Source organism: Coturnix japonica, chromosome 1 (genome assembly GCF_054131305.1).
Source record: "Coturnix japonica strain WE chromosome 1, WE-NBRP24, whole genome shotgun sequence".
In the NCBI taxonomy this organism is placed as follows: domain Eukaryota; kingdom Metazoa; phylum Chordata; class Aves; order Galliformes; family Phasianidae; genus Coturnix; species Coturnix japonica.
Genome location: NC_140663.1, coordinates 122216479 through 122233841, shown reverse-complemented (window position 1 = coordinate 122233841; position 17363 = coordinate 122216479). Strand labels below are relative to the sequence as shown.

At 48.1% G+C, this 17363-nt stretch overlaps 1 protein-coding gene across 10 annotated transcripts in view; it reads right to left on the bottom strand.

Annotated features, from left to right (window-relative positions):
* The window catches only part of MAP4K4 (mitogen-activated protein kinase kinase kinase kinase 4), a 137469-nt gene extending 131113 nt beyond the window's left edge, over nt 1-6356 (bottom strand). For all 10 annotated transcript variants that reach the window (XM_032441812.2, XM_085533616.1, XM_085533626.1 and 7 more), the window contains exons 1-2: nt 6148-6356; nt 5701-5766 (exon numbers count right to left, since the gene is read on the bottom strand). In XM_032441812.2, the coding sequence (XP_032297703.2) occupies nt 5701-5766; nt 6148-6204 (123 nt within the window). In that variant the 5' untranslated portion in view covers nt 6205-6356. The remainder of the gene's footprint in view (nt 1-5700; nt 5767-6147) is intronic.
* Nucleotides 6357-17363: the final 11007 nt, after the last annotated feature.

Here is a 17363-nt window from a genome sequence, read left to right as displayed (position 1 = left end):
TGGGATTTCAGCTTTCTTCGGTGGTGATTTTCAAAGGCTTCCCAGTTAGCATCACATTAAATCCAATGCCACTGAAGCCAAATCACAGCTGTTATTCACATTCAGAAGAGCAGCTTTCATTTGGCTGCAGAACGATTGTGTTTCCAGCCTGCGTTGAGATGCAATGTCAAAATCTCCATGCTCCCTACATTGAGAGTTACCTCAAAATTCCCAAGCAGTTGCTTTTTCTTCCCTCCCCTTTCCTGTAGCTGATTACTTACAGAGACCGCGGTATCTTTTTTTTGAGCTTGTGCCAATCTGAGAAACAATCAGGGACCCACACTGCTATGAACCTAAGGCATTCGATAAGAAAACTGTGCAAAGCTACGAGATCCCCTCCCAAATCCAACTCTTGTTCAAGAGAACTGAATTCTTTCCACTAACTCCAGTGGGAGCTGGACAGGGATCTAAAATAATGCCATAGATAAGGATCTTACTGTAACTTTTGACTACAGTCAAGCTCGCATTGTGCAAGGCAACGCTATTGAGCTTAAATATCAATGTCAGCCAAAGGCAAACAGAAATACTTCTGAAGGACCCAGAGCATACAAAAAACACATAAAGGGATAAATAAAAATACCACTTTCCTCCACGGAAAATATATCTTGAGAAAGTAGGTACATAACCTACCAGGCTAAAGTAGAGCTTGCAAGGGAAGTACCAACTTGAAAAGAAAATGCCTGGAAAATAACATGGACTCGCAAACATACACCAGACCACACTAGAAAAATCTGCTAACCTTCTGGTCTGAAACTTTACATTAAAAAGTGTATACACTGAAGGCAGGGAAATGCAAAGGGTGAACAGCTCTTCTAACGCAGGATCTCTCTTAGGAACATTCCTCTATACTGTCCCCTAGGACAAAAGGCACAGACTTGTCATCACCTCGGAGGCAAATATGCATTTCTGCACACTGCCATGGAGGCCCCAGTGCCTGGAAGTTGATAACAGTTCACCAAAATTTCCATTACCAGCACAACCCCTACCTATCTCAATGGGGGTCAGCTGGGCAGCAGGAACAGCTCTGCCAGCAGCAGCTCAGCTGGTAAAAGGGAGAGTACACAAAGAAGAAAGGATGTGATGCAATTTCAGCTCTGCTATTATCCACTACAATTGAGGAATCTTCCAACAGCAAATTGGGAAGAAAAAAAAACAACCAAAAAACAAAAAAAAACCAACTTCTTATGGGTTAGAATAAGACTTTGGGCTGTGTATTATTAAATCCATCACCTTGAAGCGCTGCATACAACCATTTCCCAGAGAACTGGAACCTGGTCTAATTACGTTAATAGAGTCCCTGCCCCAAGAGCCTGCCATTGGATTTAAAGACAAGGTGCAAAAAAAAAAAAAAAAAAGCCATTTTGACAAAAAGACAGATGGGTTGGGGGAGGAAGAGCGAGAGGAACACACAGTTACCCGCAATTGGCAGGTTGCTTTCTTATCTCTTTTCCTTTTTATTTTAATAAAAAATAAGAATCAGTAATCCCCACTGGCCACCTGCCCGGCTTTTGTATATTTAATTAAGAAGGATTTGGGTGACGAAGAACTGGTCTAAAGTTCAGCCAGTTTGGAGGACGGTGGAGTTAGAGGCCTAAGGGCTGCATCTAACCATAGGATGCACAGAAATGCTGCGATTCAGCCTACTCTGGAGGCAGCCAACAGCAAATTCCCACTTTGCAACAGAATTCCACCCCCCCAGAAAAAAAATAAGGAAGGGGAGAAGTTCATAGTGAGCTGGTCTGGACCAGTTCCTGAAAGCCAGTGACCTCACTGCTCCTCAGCACAGCTTGTCTTTATAGCGATAAGGCTGGAATTGTATTCATGTTTAACAAAATCACTGCAATCCACAATGATGGCTGTTCAGCAGTGAAAGAAAGGGGAGAAGGGGGAAAAAAAAATTCAGACTTCATGCAGAATACCAACCGCTGTCCACTGCTCCTACCCCAACCTTCCAGCCACCTTATAGCACAGAAAGTCCACTAGGACAAAAATAGAGTATCCTTACCGTGGGAAAATATTTATCCGAGTTATAATTTCTTTTCGAATCAGCATTTAAACGATCACATCTTACATCATTTCCTTTTATGCGCCAGCAGTTAGACAATACGCATCATTTACATGCAGTTTTGGAAGGCTGCAACATAAATCAACAAAAGAAGCCTTCACTGAGAATTAACTATTACAAGGCTCTCAAGAGAGCCACACCAGCCTGCAAATCAGGAACATCACCCCTCATTCTGAGCTTTCTAGGGCACTTCTGCCACACGCCTCAAGAGCTCCCAAGGAGCCACCCTTCCCCCATCACTTCTGCTAAGGGAGAATTATGGTGTCTATCCACTGATAGCACACCCAGAACAGCTAATGAGAAGGGTCAGCTGACTTAAAAACATATACACACTAAAAAAGTAAATAAAGAGCGACTGAGCAAGTCAACATGGCTCGGTCTCAACAGCAACAGTAATAAGCCCTACACCTCTGTGAACAATGAGATGGTACAGATTTTGACGAGTGCAAAATATCAATCAATGCCTTTAATCCACATCTTTGCATGGAGAACAAGAAAAAATAACCAGTTCAAATTTTATCTCAAGGTAAAATTTGGGCGTGTTTTCGTTCTGTGTGAGCAGAACTTCAGATGAAGCTCGCTGCTGCGCGAGGAAAAATAAAATTCAACCACAGCAATGCTAAAAATGCCCCTTCTCTATTTGCAAAAGATGAAAAAAGGGTCCTTAAGAGAGTCAATCACTTGGCAAGCTGGCTGCAAGTTACAGTCATGCTGAAGTGCTGCGATAAAGCAGGAAGGACTTCATGACTGCCTGCACGGTCTTTGTTCTGCCAGACAGCAACAGGCACCAAAAGCCCAACTGCTGTTTTTCTGCACAATCCCCCATTGCTCGCAGTTCAGAGCTGTATATCGCAAGTCTCATCCCTCTGCTTGGAGGAGGGCTGCAAGGGGAATCCCTATGCAGCCAGCCCTGCCCAGGAGCACCCCACTGAGCTCTGACCAAGCGGAGTGAACAGTTCCAGCTAATATCAAAGCCTGACTCTTTACAGAAGCAAAGTTATCGGGGGTCTGTGGCCACTCGCTCGCTGCTGCAGCAACTCCAAGGTAAATTTGCTGCTTGCATCCCACACAACCGCTTGCTGTCTAACTTAAAATAAACACTGCTTTGAAAAACTTCCCTCTTCCCTTTGTGCTGTCATTCACGGATTCTGAACCAATTCCAAAAGGGCAAACCACTTCCAAGCTGCGTTTCCATTGCCCAGGATTTGCAAAGGCAAGCTGCAGGGCCCAGCTTTGCTCAGGGATGCATCAAGCATCCCTCCCACCCAAGGACTGACACTGCTCTATAGGCACACAGACCCTCAGCTCAGGGTAATAAATAGCTGAGCTATCAGCTTCAGTAGGCCCAGCAAAGGCACAGAAGGGAACAGCCTGCCCATGTATGGCCTTCCCCCCAGGTCAGGGCAGCCTCCCATCAGCCTGCAGGCCCCAGAGGGCTGGGTAATGCCAGTGCCAGCCTGGTGCCACATGGCCAGACAAAGAAATAACGTCACCACTGCCCCCATCATCCTTGGGTGGCAGGTTGCCAGCCAATCCTGCTGCCAGCACTTGTGACATCACAGCCATGCCAGTGATGCCAATGCCCACTGGTAACTGAGAAATCAGGCCGCGAGGGCTTGGAGTGGGGCTCCCAGCTTGAGGTGCGGGGAGGAAGAAAGGAACTGAGTATGAATCAGGAAGATTTTGTTTATGTGTTACCCTGCTATGTGTACATACCTCACACATACGTACAAAGCAAAGAAGTGGCTGTGCAAATCCAAACTTTCACACCTGAGCTTAGGAACATCTGGCAACTGCTGCAAGCATATCAGTATTAACCATTTCCCATATTCCTGATGCCCAGAATGCCGTGTCCTCAGTTACTAAGAAAGAGGAAACAGTCTCATTGCTTTCTAAACAGGGAGGGAGGAAATTCTTTAATCAGAGGGCTGTGAGGTGCTGGCACAGCTGCCCACAGAAGCTGTGGTGCCCCATCCCTGGATGCACTCAAGGCCAGGTTGGATGGGGACAGCCTGAGCTGGTGGGGGGCAGCCCTGCCCATGGCAGGGGTTGGGGCTGGATGGGCTTTGAGGTCCCTTTCCAACCCAAACCATTTAGTGATTCTATGGTTCTAAGGTCAGAGGAAATCTGGTCTGACTCATGCACAAATCATGGCAAGGACAGCAGCCGCCCGCTGCCTCTGCCACGGATGCCCATAGCACCTCTAGCTATTGGTCGCTCTTCCACAGCAACAAGCACACGTGCTGAGGGTGGTTCCTATAGTAACTTTACTGGGAGAGCTGTAGCACAGCTAAGAGAAACTAAATTCACAATTTCTAGGCTCAAGCCAGTTAAGTAACAAAGTCATGGCTGGTTCAAGTCACAGCAAACCGTGAAAACAAAGCACCGAATCGCAATCGTTAACAGAAGAGAATAAAGTCACACCTTTTGTGCCCCACTATTTTTTGCATAAGTGCTTCAGGTGACGCAAGCTCCGGAGCAGGAGGATTGCAGCAAAAAAAAACCCAGCCTGCCGAGAGCAGGCAGTGCCAGAGCACCGCCCCAACCCACTGCCCCTTCCTTCAGCCTGGAGATCCCAGCTTCTCGCCTGGAGCAGCAGCCCGGCCATCCCACCACTCACACGGCGCATGCTGTGCTCTGCCTGCTCCAGCACAAAGGCTGAGTGAGGTTCACGCCCTCAAAACAAACCAACGTGTGTTTCATTTTCAGCAGCATCTCGCCATCACGGATGCTTCAAAATTGCACTGCCTCATCCACAAGCAAGAAACCGACCCCAACACCCTTTCCCTCCCCCTTCCCCCCCCAAACAAAAACCCAAGCAGCTGGGCATGTTCGGCTTCTTCCAGTTATCTCGCCCTCCTTCTGCACATTCTGCCTGCATTTCTGCACTGCTGAAGGCGAGATCCTTCCACCTCCAGCCAAGTATTAAGACTGTGTGAATAATTAGTCATCCTGGTCGCTACCACTCACTGCAAAGTCATGCAATCTCGAGATTTGTTTGTTCCACTGACTGAACGGCAAAGGGGAAAATAAAATCAATAAAAGACACAAAGTAGGCTAGTTTCACACCCACATGGGCACTCTCCTATTTCTGTGTTTTAAAGGCATACACTTGTCAAACAGGTTCGGCTGGGAATCCGGATTGTCACAAAATAATGCTCCCCCCCCCCCCCCCCACATTTGATGGCCATTGTGTGCCCTCTGTCAGAGCAGCCCTCAGCACACCGGGCTACCCAGAAGGTTTCCCAACAAGGAACTGGGTGACAATTCCCACCAAGGGCAGAGCCTTTGTTTCCCGTCACGGCAGCAGCTGTAACTTCCACGAGGATCTGAGCAATTCTGAATGAGCACAAGGCTCGGACACAATGACAGCGGTTTGGTCTCTTCCTTGGGGGACATGAGGGGCTATTACACTGTTTCAGGATGGGTGTTCCTTTTGGAAAGCCAAGCCAAGAGGCCGGCAAACTTGTCACGGGCTGCAGCAGTGACAAGGAGAGCCTTTCTGTCACCTTAACCTCATCATCAGCCCAGCGGAGGGACCCGGCTCCGTCTGGACAAAACAGCAATACCGAGAGAAGAGAAATCCTGCCACCAACCTTGTAGACTTGCCCATACGTGCCATTGCCAACCACTTCCACCAGCTCAAAAATCCCGGCGGGGTCCTGCAGTGGGGAGGGGGGGGTAAGGGGGTCAGGAAATGGACAGAACAGAAGCGGGGTCACATTTTAGCCAGCCGATGGTTGTTGCCACAACCCTGCCAGCCCTCTCCAGAGCCAGCCAACGAGCCCATCAGCCGGCGGCGTGCAGCTGTTGCGCCCTGCTTTTCCACGCACATGCCAACGCATGCAAACAAAGGAAAGCGGCCCAGGGCCGCGCTCCCCCCCCCAGCCCACCCCCTTCCTCCGGGCGCCCCCCACGCGGCCGCCGCTCCCCGGCTCCCGCTTCCCCCCCAGCCCCGCTCCCCGCACCCGGCCCGGCCGCAACGCCGGGGAGCTCCGGCCCCCGCCCCGCCGACCCCGGGGGGCCCCCGCCCCATCGCTCACCCGCAGGGAGGAAAGGTCGATGTCCACCAGACTTTTTGCAGGAGAATCGTTCGCCATTTTCCAGTCTTTTTGTTTGTTTTTTTTTTCCTTTTGTTTTTGTTTTTTTTTTTGTCAAATAAGAGCGAGGCCGCCCGTTCCTCCCCCCCCTTCCTCGGGATCGATGCGAATGGCGCGGAGCTCCTCTCCTCCTTTTTGCCCTTCCCTTCTTCACTCCAGCCCCGGCGGGTTGAAACTCTTCAGCATTGGGAGGGGTTGGCGAGGGGGGGGGGATGATGGATGGATGGCTGCCGGGTGGGAGGAGGAGGGGGGGCGGGAGGTAAAGGCGGGCAGGGAGCAAGGGAGGGAGCGGGGGTGCTGCGGTCCGGCGGGCTCTCCGAGGAGGACGGCGGTGTCCCGGTCCCTCAGTCGGTCGGTCGTTGCCCGGACAGGCGCTCACACCATGTCACGGCGGCGGCGGCGGCAGGAGCGACGCCGGGGCCGGCAGGCTGTGGCAGCGTCGCGGTGCTCCCCGCGGCCGGGCATGGCACGGCTCGGCCCGGCACGGCTCACACCGGCAGCCGGTGGCAGCGGCGGGCGCGGCCCCGCTCTCGCATGGGGGGCTCACGCCCAGCGCCGCGATGGAGCTGCCGCCGCCTCCGAGCCGACCCCGCTGCGCTGCCCTGGCATGAAACGGCGGCGGGCACCGGGAGCGGGGTGCTGCGAGCCAGACAAAGATAGCCGGGGAGGAGGAGGAGGAGGAAGGAGGAGGAGGAGGAAGGAGGAGGAGAAAAGGGATACAAAATATACTGCGAGCGGAGGGAGAGAGAGAGAAAACAGCTCCCCCTTCCCTTCTCCAACAGGAAAAACCGGCGGAAACGCGCCCGCACCAAAGCACTTCTGGGTAAATTCGTGGAGAGAAAGAGAGAGGGCGAGGGCCGGGGCGGGGACGGCCCCGCAGCCCTACCCGGCCAGGAGCAGCCCTGCCCGGCCGAGAGCCGCCCCGCAGGCGATGAAGGCCGGACCCGGGCGGCCCGCGGGTGTCCACGGCGGGGACGTGGGCTGTACCGAGGAGCCGCGATCCTCGCTGTGTTCTCCGGGGACCTTTCCGAGCCCCCCGCCCAGCTCCTTGCTCCCAGCCGCCCTCGCTGGCAGGCGGTGCCGGCTCAGGCCTCGCTCCCTCCCAGGATCTCCTCCAGCTATAGCCGCATCACGTGTAAAACTCCCCGTAACCCCTCCCGAGCAGGCAGTCGCACGCAGGTGTAAAGCTTGGCAGGGTTCAGCTTCCCTTGAAGTTCTTTATCGCACTGATACGGCAAAAATGTTACCTGCCTGCGAGAGGTTGGGGCGTGTTTCCTGTGGGAACCAAGGTTTTCCTGTCTCTTCAGTTCTAACCACAGAATTACATATACATAGCTCTAACTATCACAGAAACGCGCTTTTAAAACAGAGCAAACCTGTTGAGCAGAAAGTGTGAGGTGAAATTACCGGAACGGTTTAATGGTGTGCTGTATTTTCACTGAGTGTCGTTACCAACATGATGGCAAACATAGGCCGAGGGCAGATGGCTGCTACCCCAGAAGCTGTCTCTGTGCACTCATGGATCCCAACCCCAATGTGTAACACCTCTCTCATGCTCCTGACAAGTATAGACTGAGTTTTGTGGAACTCAAATACATGTTTTCCCTCACATACATAGATCTCTCTGAAAGTAATGCCTCCTATTTATTTCCATGGAAACTAAAAGTTATACAAAGAGCTCAACAGCACTGTCTGATAGAGCAAAATCTCAGCTACGAAACACTATTTTTTAACATAACCACTGCTATTAGCTATGGATTTTCCCCTCACCTTCCTTTTCCTCCCTGCACAAGCTGAGGGATGAAAGGGCTGCTTTCTTGAGGAAGAAGTCTCTTTGGCCGTGTCCAGAACCACTTGGTTCACATGTCTATCATGCTCTTCACCAGCATGGTGAGGTTGCCCAGTTTAGAAAGCGTAAAGGTTAAATGAGGACCTGAAACCGATGGGAAGAAGATGAGCAGTCTGCTTTAGCTCTTGCTCACACAGTAAAACCAGGATCGCTGAAGGAGATAGGGATGGTGAGGGCTCTAGAGAGGAAGATGTGAACAGCAGCTGTGGCCCTTAGGTGTGCTCAGCACAGAGCAGAGGAGCTGATGGAGGCCTGATGGCGGCTGCAGCTCCTCACAGGGAGAGGAGGGGCAGCGCTGAGCTCTGCTCTTTGTGACAGCGACAGGGCCCGAGGGAACGGCAACATGGGATATTCTATGATTCTTTGAAGTAGCATGGCCATCAAAAACCACAATGGGGTTAAAATCCATGTCTAGAGCCTCCCAGTCCCTGGTCGTTCCTTCTTATCCTCTGGCACCTCATCCCTTGTGTCAGCATTCCTACAGCTGTGCACTGAGCTGGGGCTTACTCTTAGTGAAGCAAGGAAAGGAAATGGATTTTGATGTTAAGTGCCTGCTTGAGCAGCCACTGACAGGAGGGAGGGCAGTGAGGGGGCCAGAGCTGTGTGCAGGGGAGATCGCATTGCCTTGGGGAGGTCTCTGCGTCTGAAGGCAATGTGAACTCTCAACAGATCCATTGGGGTAGAGCTGGAGAAACTTCCTTCCTTTCTGGAAGAGGCACTGTGGGGTAATGGAAGCCCAACATTCATTTCTGGTCACAGAGCAAATTCCTTGCTTTTTTATTTGTTGGTTTTCTTTTTTTTTTTCCTCTCTAGTTCCTTAAAGTTGCCTTTGTTTTATTCTTTTCCACATCTTATACACTGGGGTCCTGATCTCTGGCCAGAGTTCTAGAGGTCACCAACTACATTAATATTCTAACAGTTTAATCATCAACAGTACTCAAGCAGATGAGTAAAGAGACAGGAAGTTCTGAATTTTCATTTGGTTTCCACTACTGATTCACCCTGTAGCCTTGGGGCATCTCATTTCCTGCCTCCCCTCCCTTTCACTATTTGGAAAATGGGAGTGATTTTGACCTGCTTGATACCATGAAGTGTTAGACTTGTGCCCCCTGTACTGTCTGGAGAAACGGCTCTCACCTCATTCGTACCTTCCTGTCCTCAACCCCTGCTGGGAACTACATCACTGCTGCTCTCTCAATTATGCCAGTGCAGATCCCCTCTGCTGTGGTCAGGTAGCTGAGTGATATGAGCTAAAAAAGAGGTTGCCATACCTCTTGTGAAGACCCTGCCTGGAAGGAATGGTGGGCAGCAAGGTGAAGCAGGACTTCTTCCAGTTGTTATCGCAAGAGACAGGTATTGTGAAGCTACATCCTAAAAGGTACTTTCAGGTGAAAGTGTTACCTCAAATGGCTTTGCAGCGTAGCCTGAGGAGGCGCAGTAACCTTAGCCCTGTAAAAATTGATATCTCATCTGTGCAGTGCTGGAGCACCCAGCAGCCCTGATTTTATCCTGATCATAAACGAGTATAGGACAATGTTCATATAAAAAAAAAACCAAAACCAGAGCACGTAATACAGTGTTTATAGCACCTTCATGCAGCCTGTGAAGATGGTATCTGATCCATCTAAATCTAAAGGACATCTATAGCTAGAGGTCCATCCAAGCTGTAGGACATGGGTGGCTGAAATGAAGTTTGTCAGGACAGCCGTGCTCCCAGATAAATCAATGAGCAGATCTGAACCAGCGGAGTGAAGTTTACCAATTTGCATCAAATAGCTGGGGCATTTTTGCATCTGGTTCTGAACATGCCCACACAGGATTTAAAGCCAGTGGAGCTGCAGCCTATATGAGGAGACTGCTCCCATCCCTCCAACAGAACAGGGCAAGGAAGGGCGATTCCAGTCCTGCAGCCAAGCTTTAAGCTGGCAACAATGCGTAAACTTGGCAGAAAAAATACTGTTGCGTGCTTGGGCTAATTAAGAAGGTCCTGGGTATATTTTCGGACACTACTCACTCGCTGAGTTTTAACCAGCCAGCTGTTTCTGATCCTGCTGTCCATCACACAAAGCATGCCAGTACTGAGCTTGGCTGGCTGAGTCAGGCTCTCTGTTTTTGCAGCCCGGCTGCCCCCTTGTTATCTCCCCATGACCCAGCTGTGGCACCTCACACCTCTCATACAGGGCCATGAGATGCTTTGACCAAACTTCCTCTCTCTGAGTCAGACCTCCTCAGGGAGCACTGTCACTCCTCACACTCATCCTGATGTCCCTTATCTCACTCAGGAGCACTTGGGGATGCTTACCAGAGCTGGAAATAGCCCCCTTTTTTTCCTGTTTTTGGTGATAGTATGAAGTGTTAGACATGTGCTTCCTGTACTGTTTGGAAGAATGGGTCTCACCTTATCCATGCCTGCCTTTCCCCAGCCCTTGCTGAGACACATCTCAGTTGTGCTCACATTGCGGTGGAAGACCAGATGGAGATGGCTGGATTGCTCTGTCATAATCCTGCACCTTATATAAATGTAGTTCAATTTGAGTTTGCAAGTCCACTAGGCTTTTGACGAGGTAGGCGGAGTTTCATTCTCATAAACTTAGGCCTTGTTCTGACGTGGGTCTGAATGCAGTCTTTATGTGCCATGTGCTGAGTCAGATGTGACGCAAAGCACTGAGCTCTACGGAGTTTGTGTCAATTCAAGTGTGAGTGAAGGACTCATTTAATCACATAACACCTTTAGTTGGAGCAGGTTCTGTCAGTTTCCCCGTAGCCAGTGTAAAACTGGTAAAAAAAGCTGAAAGCTGGCACAGGAGTATTTCTGTGTACTGGACTAACTGAAGAGAAAGAAGATTCTTGTATGCTTGCAGCTGCTCCAGAGCAAGTTGAGCTCATAAAGCTGACAGATCTGCTAATGACCATCCTGTCACCGTGACCTGAGCTGGTACAGAAGCCATTGCAACAGTAGATGAAGCTGATGCACTTCTGCCAGCAGCAGACTTCAGCAGGAAACCTGTGAGGGCATAAAGTCCCACAGTGCCCCTGCTCTGTGTATGGCTGCCTTTAATCCTACGAATTTATCCCTTCGCATAATTTCATGCATTGTATGAACTCCCTACGAATTCATGAATCTTTGAGGACTGTGCCCTAAGCAAGGTAAATTATAGAAATTAAAGTATAAAGAATGTATTTTAAACAAGAATTAAGGCAACTGAAATCTGCTCCTTGAAAGCTTTCTTCTTTGATTTCCAGGTGACATTTATCTGAATGCTGAAGAGATTTTTATTTAGTGCAATAAAACACAATGAGTAGGGAGCTACATTCTGAAAGTAACTCTAAAAATGAAGCCTGGATGATGTCCAAAATGCAAAAGAAAGGGAGGAACAAAAGAACAAATAGGTGAGAATGGGCTGTCCTCTCAAATGGAAAATTAAAAACCCAGAGCTGTTGAAAGAAACTTAAAACAAAAAAAATTATTGGCTTAGTTGGTTTATTTTCATTTGATACAGGACAAGGTTCACAGAGGCCACACTTTAATGAAACTCTGGCTTTGCGAGGGAAGCTGGCTTTAAACATTCCCTCTCATCCCTTCCCTGGTGCCTCATAGCTGGCTTCCCAGCACAGAGCACTGCCCTCTCCATGGGCATCTCCCATCTCCAGAGCAAGGTACGTGGCTCAGGGTTTTTAACCAGGTTGGAAATAAGGAAGCGATCTTTAGTGTGAATCATTTCTGATTTCTGGTACGGTCCCACAGAAAACTGTAGTGTCGTCACCAAAGGGACTGTGGAGGCAATGAGGAACATATGGGTGCTGAGAGACTGAGATGGCAAAATGGCACTGGAAAGTTTGTGAGCTACCTCTGATGTCAAAGGCAAGCTCTCACAACGCTACTGCTGACATATCAATAGAAATGTCAGGAAAAGGTCTGTGGGAAGAGAAAAAGCCTTCAGGCATCACCATGTGGCATGTAATTTAACAGAAGACACTCAGTGGTCATAATAGATGGTTGAAATGAAAGGTGTTAGTCACCCCTGGGATGGTGATTGACACAGGGTAATCCTCCAGGTATTATTTTCTTAAAAACAAAATGCTGTAATCAAAATAAAGCAAAAGGCTGGATGCTATGGGGCATTGTTGGGTTCTGAGTGAGGAATTTAGCTATAGTTTAGCCAGAAATGGCAATTTCTGTTCCTCTCCTTCTGGATCTTGTTGACTGACCTGGTGGCTCTTTTGTAAAACACATTTACCTTCTGTGATCTGGTTGTGAGAAAGTCGAATATCAGAGATGCTGTGACACAGAAATGCCTCATTATAACTGTTAGGACAAGAACTTTGCAATCAATGCAATCCTTTTGTCCTTTGAAATGTGGAGGCTTTAGGGGACCTTCTGATCACAAATGAAACACTATTTATTTATTATTGAATAAAGAAGGTTCACAAAGAACTACCGTCTCAGGACAAAACTTGTGTGATTCACCTGTCCACACATGGTAAGCATTTCGGATGTCTGTCTAAGCTGATTGCCTAAGCCACCTTTAACAGCTGACAGAAAGAAGTAAGTACTTCCAGGGCACAGATAAAGCAGGATAGAGGAATGGTGTCATAGCATTGACTACATGGAAGGGTCTGACATGGTGAGTCCACATGCTGAAGTCTGTGCTGAAAACAACTCAGGCTAGAGAGATCAATCCCTGCTCTTTCAATGCTAATTTTTAAGATTTTCAGCTGCAAGGTCCTGCATATTTGGGAATATTTGATAAATAACATTTACTTATTGGACTAGCAAAGTGAAGCCAATGAGTAAGATACTTATTTGCTGCAAATGAGTGTAGCTCTTCTTGTGAAATTCAATGGTAGTTCTGTTGATCAACTTCCCCCACTTAAGACTAGTGTATTTACTGCAAGTATTCACCACCAGAAGCAAGTGTGCCATTAGGCAGTGAATAGGCAATCTGCCCTCTGTTCAGTTTGCTTTGAAATGGAAAAAGCAGGAAAATTTATACAAAGAATAGAAAAACAGCACATGATTTCCCAACAGCACTTGGAAATTGCTTATGCTGCTTTGATTGTTCTTGTTCTCTGCCCTCACAAGCCCAGAGTGGAATAGTTACTCGAGGAAGGTGGAAGCACATAAGGACAAATGATGAGATGAAGATGTACATCGTAAGAGAAGGGTCCAGTTTAGAGGACAGCTTAAGCACCGGGGGCAGTGGGACGTTAATGGCATGCAAATACATGCTTCTGCATAAGGACATTTCCCTGTGTCATTTCCTAAGCACTTGGAAAGAGCATTGTGCAGAGTTCCCCAGGATACTGCCAGATGTACTTAAACTCTACCTGCTATTCTTTCCCTGATTGAGTCCTTGATTTCCTCCAGTAGACTAAGGACATGTTTTTACTACTGTCAAGATCTGAAATTCTTCTCATTGAGTCAGAGCGTGAGCTCTCTAAACTACTTTTCTCTTGCACCTGAACTTTATGATTCTATGATTCTGTGACCTTTAACAAGACTGGGGACAAAAACCCCTGTAGCTGTAACACTGTTGACCCCATGGAGTCATGCCAGCACTAGAACTGGCCCTTTGGTTTGCCAGGGTGGACACATGAGCAGCAGAGGGGGGGAAAAAAAAGAGGTGCAGCCTCGTCATTCATTCAGCTCTGCTGGGAAACAGCATGAAGATACATTTTCATACCATTAAACATTCAATACCAAATAGATGAAATTACAGTTTCACAAGGTTCCAGCACCCTAGAGTCAAGCATTCCAAGCATTTTTTCCAAGCCACTTTCCTCTCACCACCAAAATAGTGTAGGATGGAAATACTTTATAATTTTTCGATGATTAAATTTCACGCTGACAAGAAAATATTGCTCTATTTAGACATAAAATCTTTCCTTGCATCGCACAGCATTGTCCAACATGTTCACATACTCTATTTTACAGGACAATAGATAATATTTACGCTTGGTATCATCCAAATCTTATGTAGTTATCTGAGATCTCAAGCACTTTGGGGGAAAAAAAAAAAGATTGCTGTTGTATCCAAATGCAAAGAAACCACAGGTCACGATTTCTTTTAAACCAGGAGGGAGTTTTAGGTACCTAACTTGAGATTAACTGTTGCATTACACAGAATGACCCGGGTTGGAAGGGACCTCAAGGATCATGTAGTTCCAGCCCCCCATTCATGATGATGACTCTTTGTGTTATCACAGAATGGTTTGGGTTGGAAGAGACCTTTAAGATTATCTAGTTCCAACCCCGCTAATGCAATGCATACAGATCTCTAAAAGTTGTCACTTCCCTTGAAAAATCCTGGGGCAAACTGTCTTGCCCAAAGAGGACTTTGCCTAATGAAATCTGCAGCTATGCTGTCTTTTTACAGAACCCTTGCGGCAACTCTGACAGGCTAAGGCACCCAGGCTCACCCTACACACACACCCATCCACCACACTGCCACCTCAGCTTATGTATAGCACGCTTATTCATCTGGCTTCCTATAGAACGTGCAGGCATCATGCTGCATAGGCAAACTACTTCTGCCATGTTTGATCAGATTTCCATCGATGCTCTTCAGATAAGTGCCAGCGAGTGCAAAAAGCAGTTTTACGTTGTGCTGCCTCTACATACTTCAGTGCTGAGATAATACAGGCCACGCCATCTTGCAGTGCCCTTCAGTTACTTGAGACTCCAGAGTGGGCCTAACACTGCCGAGGATAAACATTACCTCCTTGCTGCTTGTTCTTGTAAGAAGTTCAGTCAACAACATGATGAGGTGAAGATCATCCGTCCTCATGAGATCCTTCCTGGTGCATGTATGCAAAGAAGCCTGAGCTAACAGTTGCAAAGGAGGAGCTAACATATCTCCATACTGAAACACCTTGCCTTGGCTGCAGTTTTCCACAGTTCTCTTCTGTTCACTTCAGAGATTGTAATATGGACTGAGCAACTAATGTGTTCCCTAAAATCCCACACATATCATACGATATAAAACAGGTCACACAAATCACCATCAAGAAATGCTTATTTCTCTGTACTGACTCTGAAGGGAGTTGAGATGCACAACTCACACGTAAATGCTTGTATTGTAAACACACAGTTAGATGGGATGAATCCCATGTGCTTAACACCCAATGGGAGGACTTCTTTTTTCTCGTCTACTCCTAAGCCAGGTGTGCATTTTCAACAACTCAGGTAACTCTAAGTATCTGCTGCAGAGGAGTTAATTTGTCACTTCCCCCAGGAGCGCCAAACACCACACCATCAAGATGGTTGAGGGATAATAAAGTAAAGGTAGATAGTAATAAAGTAATAAAAATAGTAATAAAGTAAAGGGATAAAGAGTAAAGGTAGAGGGACTTAACTGTAGGGCATGGAGATCAGCAAGCAGCATCACAGAACAGCTGAGGCTGGAAGGTGCCTCTAGGAATTGTTTAGTCTGACAAATTAATCACCCCATTGAGTATCTGTGCACGTGGATAAGATCCTCACTGAGTCTTCTCTTCTTCAGGCTGAACAGTACCAGCTCTCTCAGCCTCTCCCTCATGTGTCATGCTCTAGTCCCTTCGTCATCTTTATGGCTTGCTCCAGTACGTCTCTGTCTGTTGTACAGAATGAGAAGCCCAGAACTGGACCAACACTGCAGACATGTCTCACTAGGGCTGAACAGATGAAGATAATCACTTCCCCCGACCTGCTGGCAACCCTCTTCACAATGCAGCCCAGAGGGCTGCTGGCATCATTTTGAGCTATTGCAATAGACAAGGGCAGAGGGCAGCTGCCAGCATGACTTTAATTCAGTTCCCAGGAATGCCAGAAGCATGTCTTCTAGTTAAAGAGCTGCAGCCTTGAGGCAAGCCAAGTACAGCATGCTAGGAGGATGCTTCACAGGGAACTGTGTGGGAAGGCAGGTTGGAAGATCATAAGAAGGACCACTATTTTGGTACTAGAAGAGGGAGTATAGGGGCAAAGCACCATCTGGCTCTCCATGCTAAAGGAGGCTTGTCCTGTTGCTGACAGATGGGGAACAATATAGAAAAGAGGTAAATTTTCAGAGGGGGGAGGTAGAAAAATAAGGGTGGCTTGACAAAAACAGATGCATCCACAGGTATAAGGTCTCCTAAGGAGATAAGCCTCTAACATTGATGCAGATGTCATTGCACGTGGCTTTTCTTGCTGTGGAGCAACATTTATGGAGGCCGTTGCAAAGGCTGTTTGCAAGTTTCTGGAGAGTCCTGGAGAATTTTGTTAGAAACATGGAGCAAAAATGTGAGAGAAGATGGGCTTGCTATATGACAACCTCCAGCAGATCACTTTGTCTCCACTCGGGCCTCTGTCTTTCATCTCTCTCCAAAAGGTGTTGTGGAAGGGAACAAACAGCCAGCGAGCAGCATGGGTGGATGGAACAAGACCACTGCTCCATGTCAGCCCAAAGCCATGTAACTGCTTCCGAGCCACATTCAGCCCAGGCTCTATTGGAAACCAGTAGTACGTTTTTGTGGGGTGAGGGTGACAAAACATCTGTGGGGTGGGCCCTGGAGCACCAAGGCCTGGAGCAGAGAACATAGGCCAGAGCAGGGGAGGACTGGATGGTGGCAGTTCACAAGTAGCTTGGCTAAGGCTCCAGTGGGATGGGAGCTATCAAAACACAGACAAAACCCTTGTCCTGTTAGCTATGGGGGAGCATTTGGAAAGGCTTTATGCACCTGAATGAGTCACCAAAGAATGTTGCTGGGAATTTTTTATTTCTGGTTTGCCCAGTCTGCTGAAACGAGTCAGTTACAAGTGGAGATAACAGAAAGTATTCCCTGAAATACTAAATGCCAACATTCAGCAGGGTGGCAGCCCTGCTTGGTGCCTGCTGTAAAATTCCAGCAGGCAAGGACAGCCGCTTGGCTCTTGCTCAGAACCTGGCAGGAAACACCCTCACTACACTGTGATTCAACACGAAAGGAGAAAAATAAATCCATTCCTCTGTAACAGGGAGAGTGGGCATTGCTGGGTTAATAAAGCAACGCTGCCATGTCACATCTGGAAACCCAGCTTGGGTTAGGGGGGGGAAATATCCAATTAGTTCCAACTGTCCTTACTATAGTGGTCCTGAATCAGTCCCTAGAGAGCCATTGCATCAGATAACTGCATCCCACGATGAATGACTACATCCTCTACAACATTTGCCACAGATGGCAGCCACCAGACAGCAGAGAGAGGTGCCCATTAGTAAAGAGGCAGAACTCAGCTAGAAGTGCCTCCCCAACCTGGGAATGGAGAGAGACAGAGCTGCCTGCTAGCAGATTCCTCCTCCCATGCAGAAAAAAA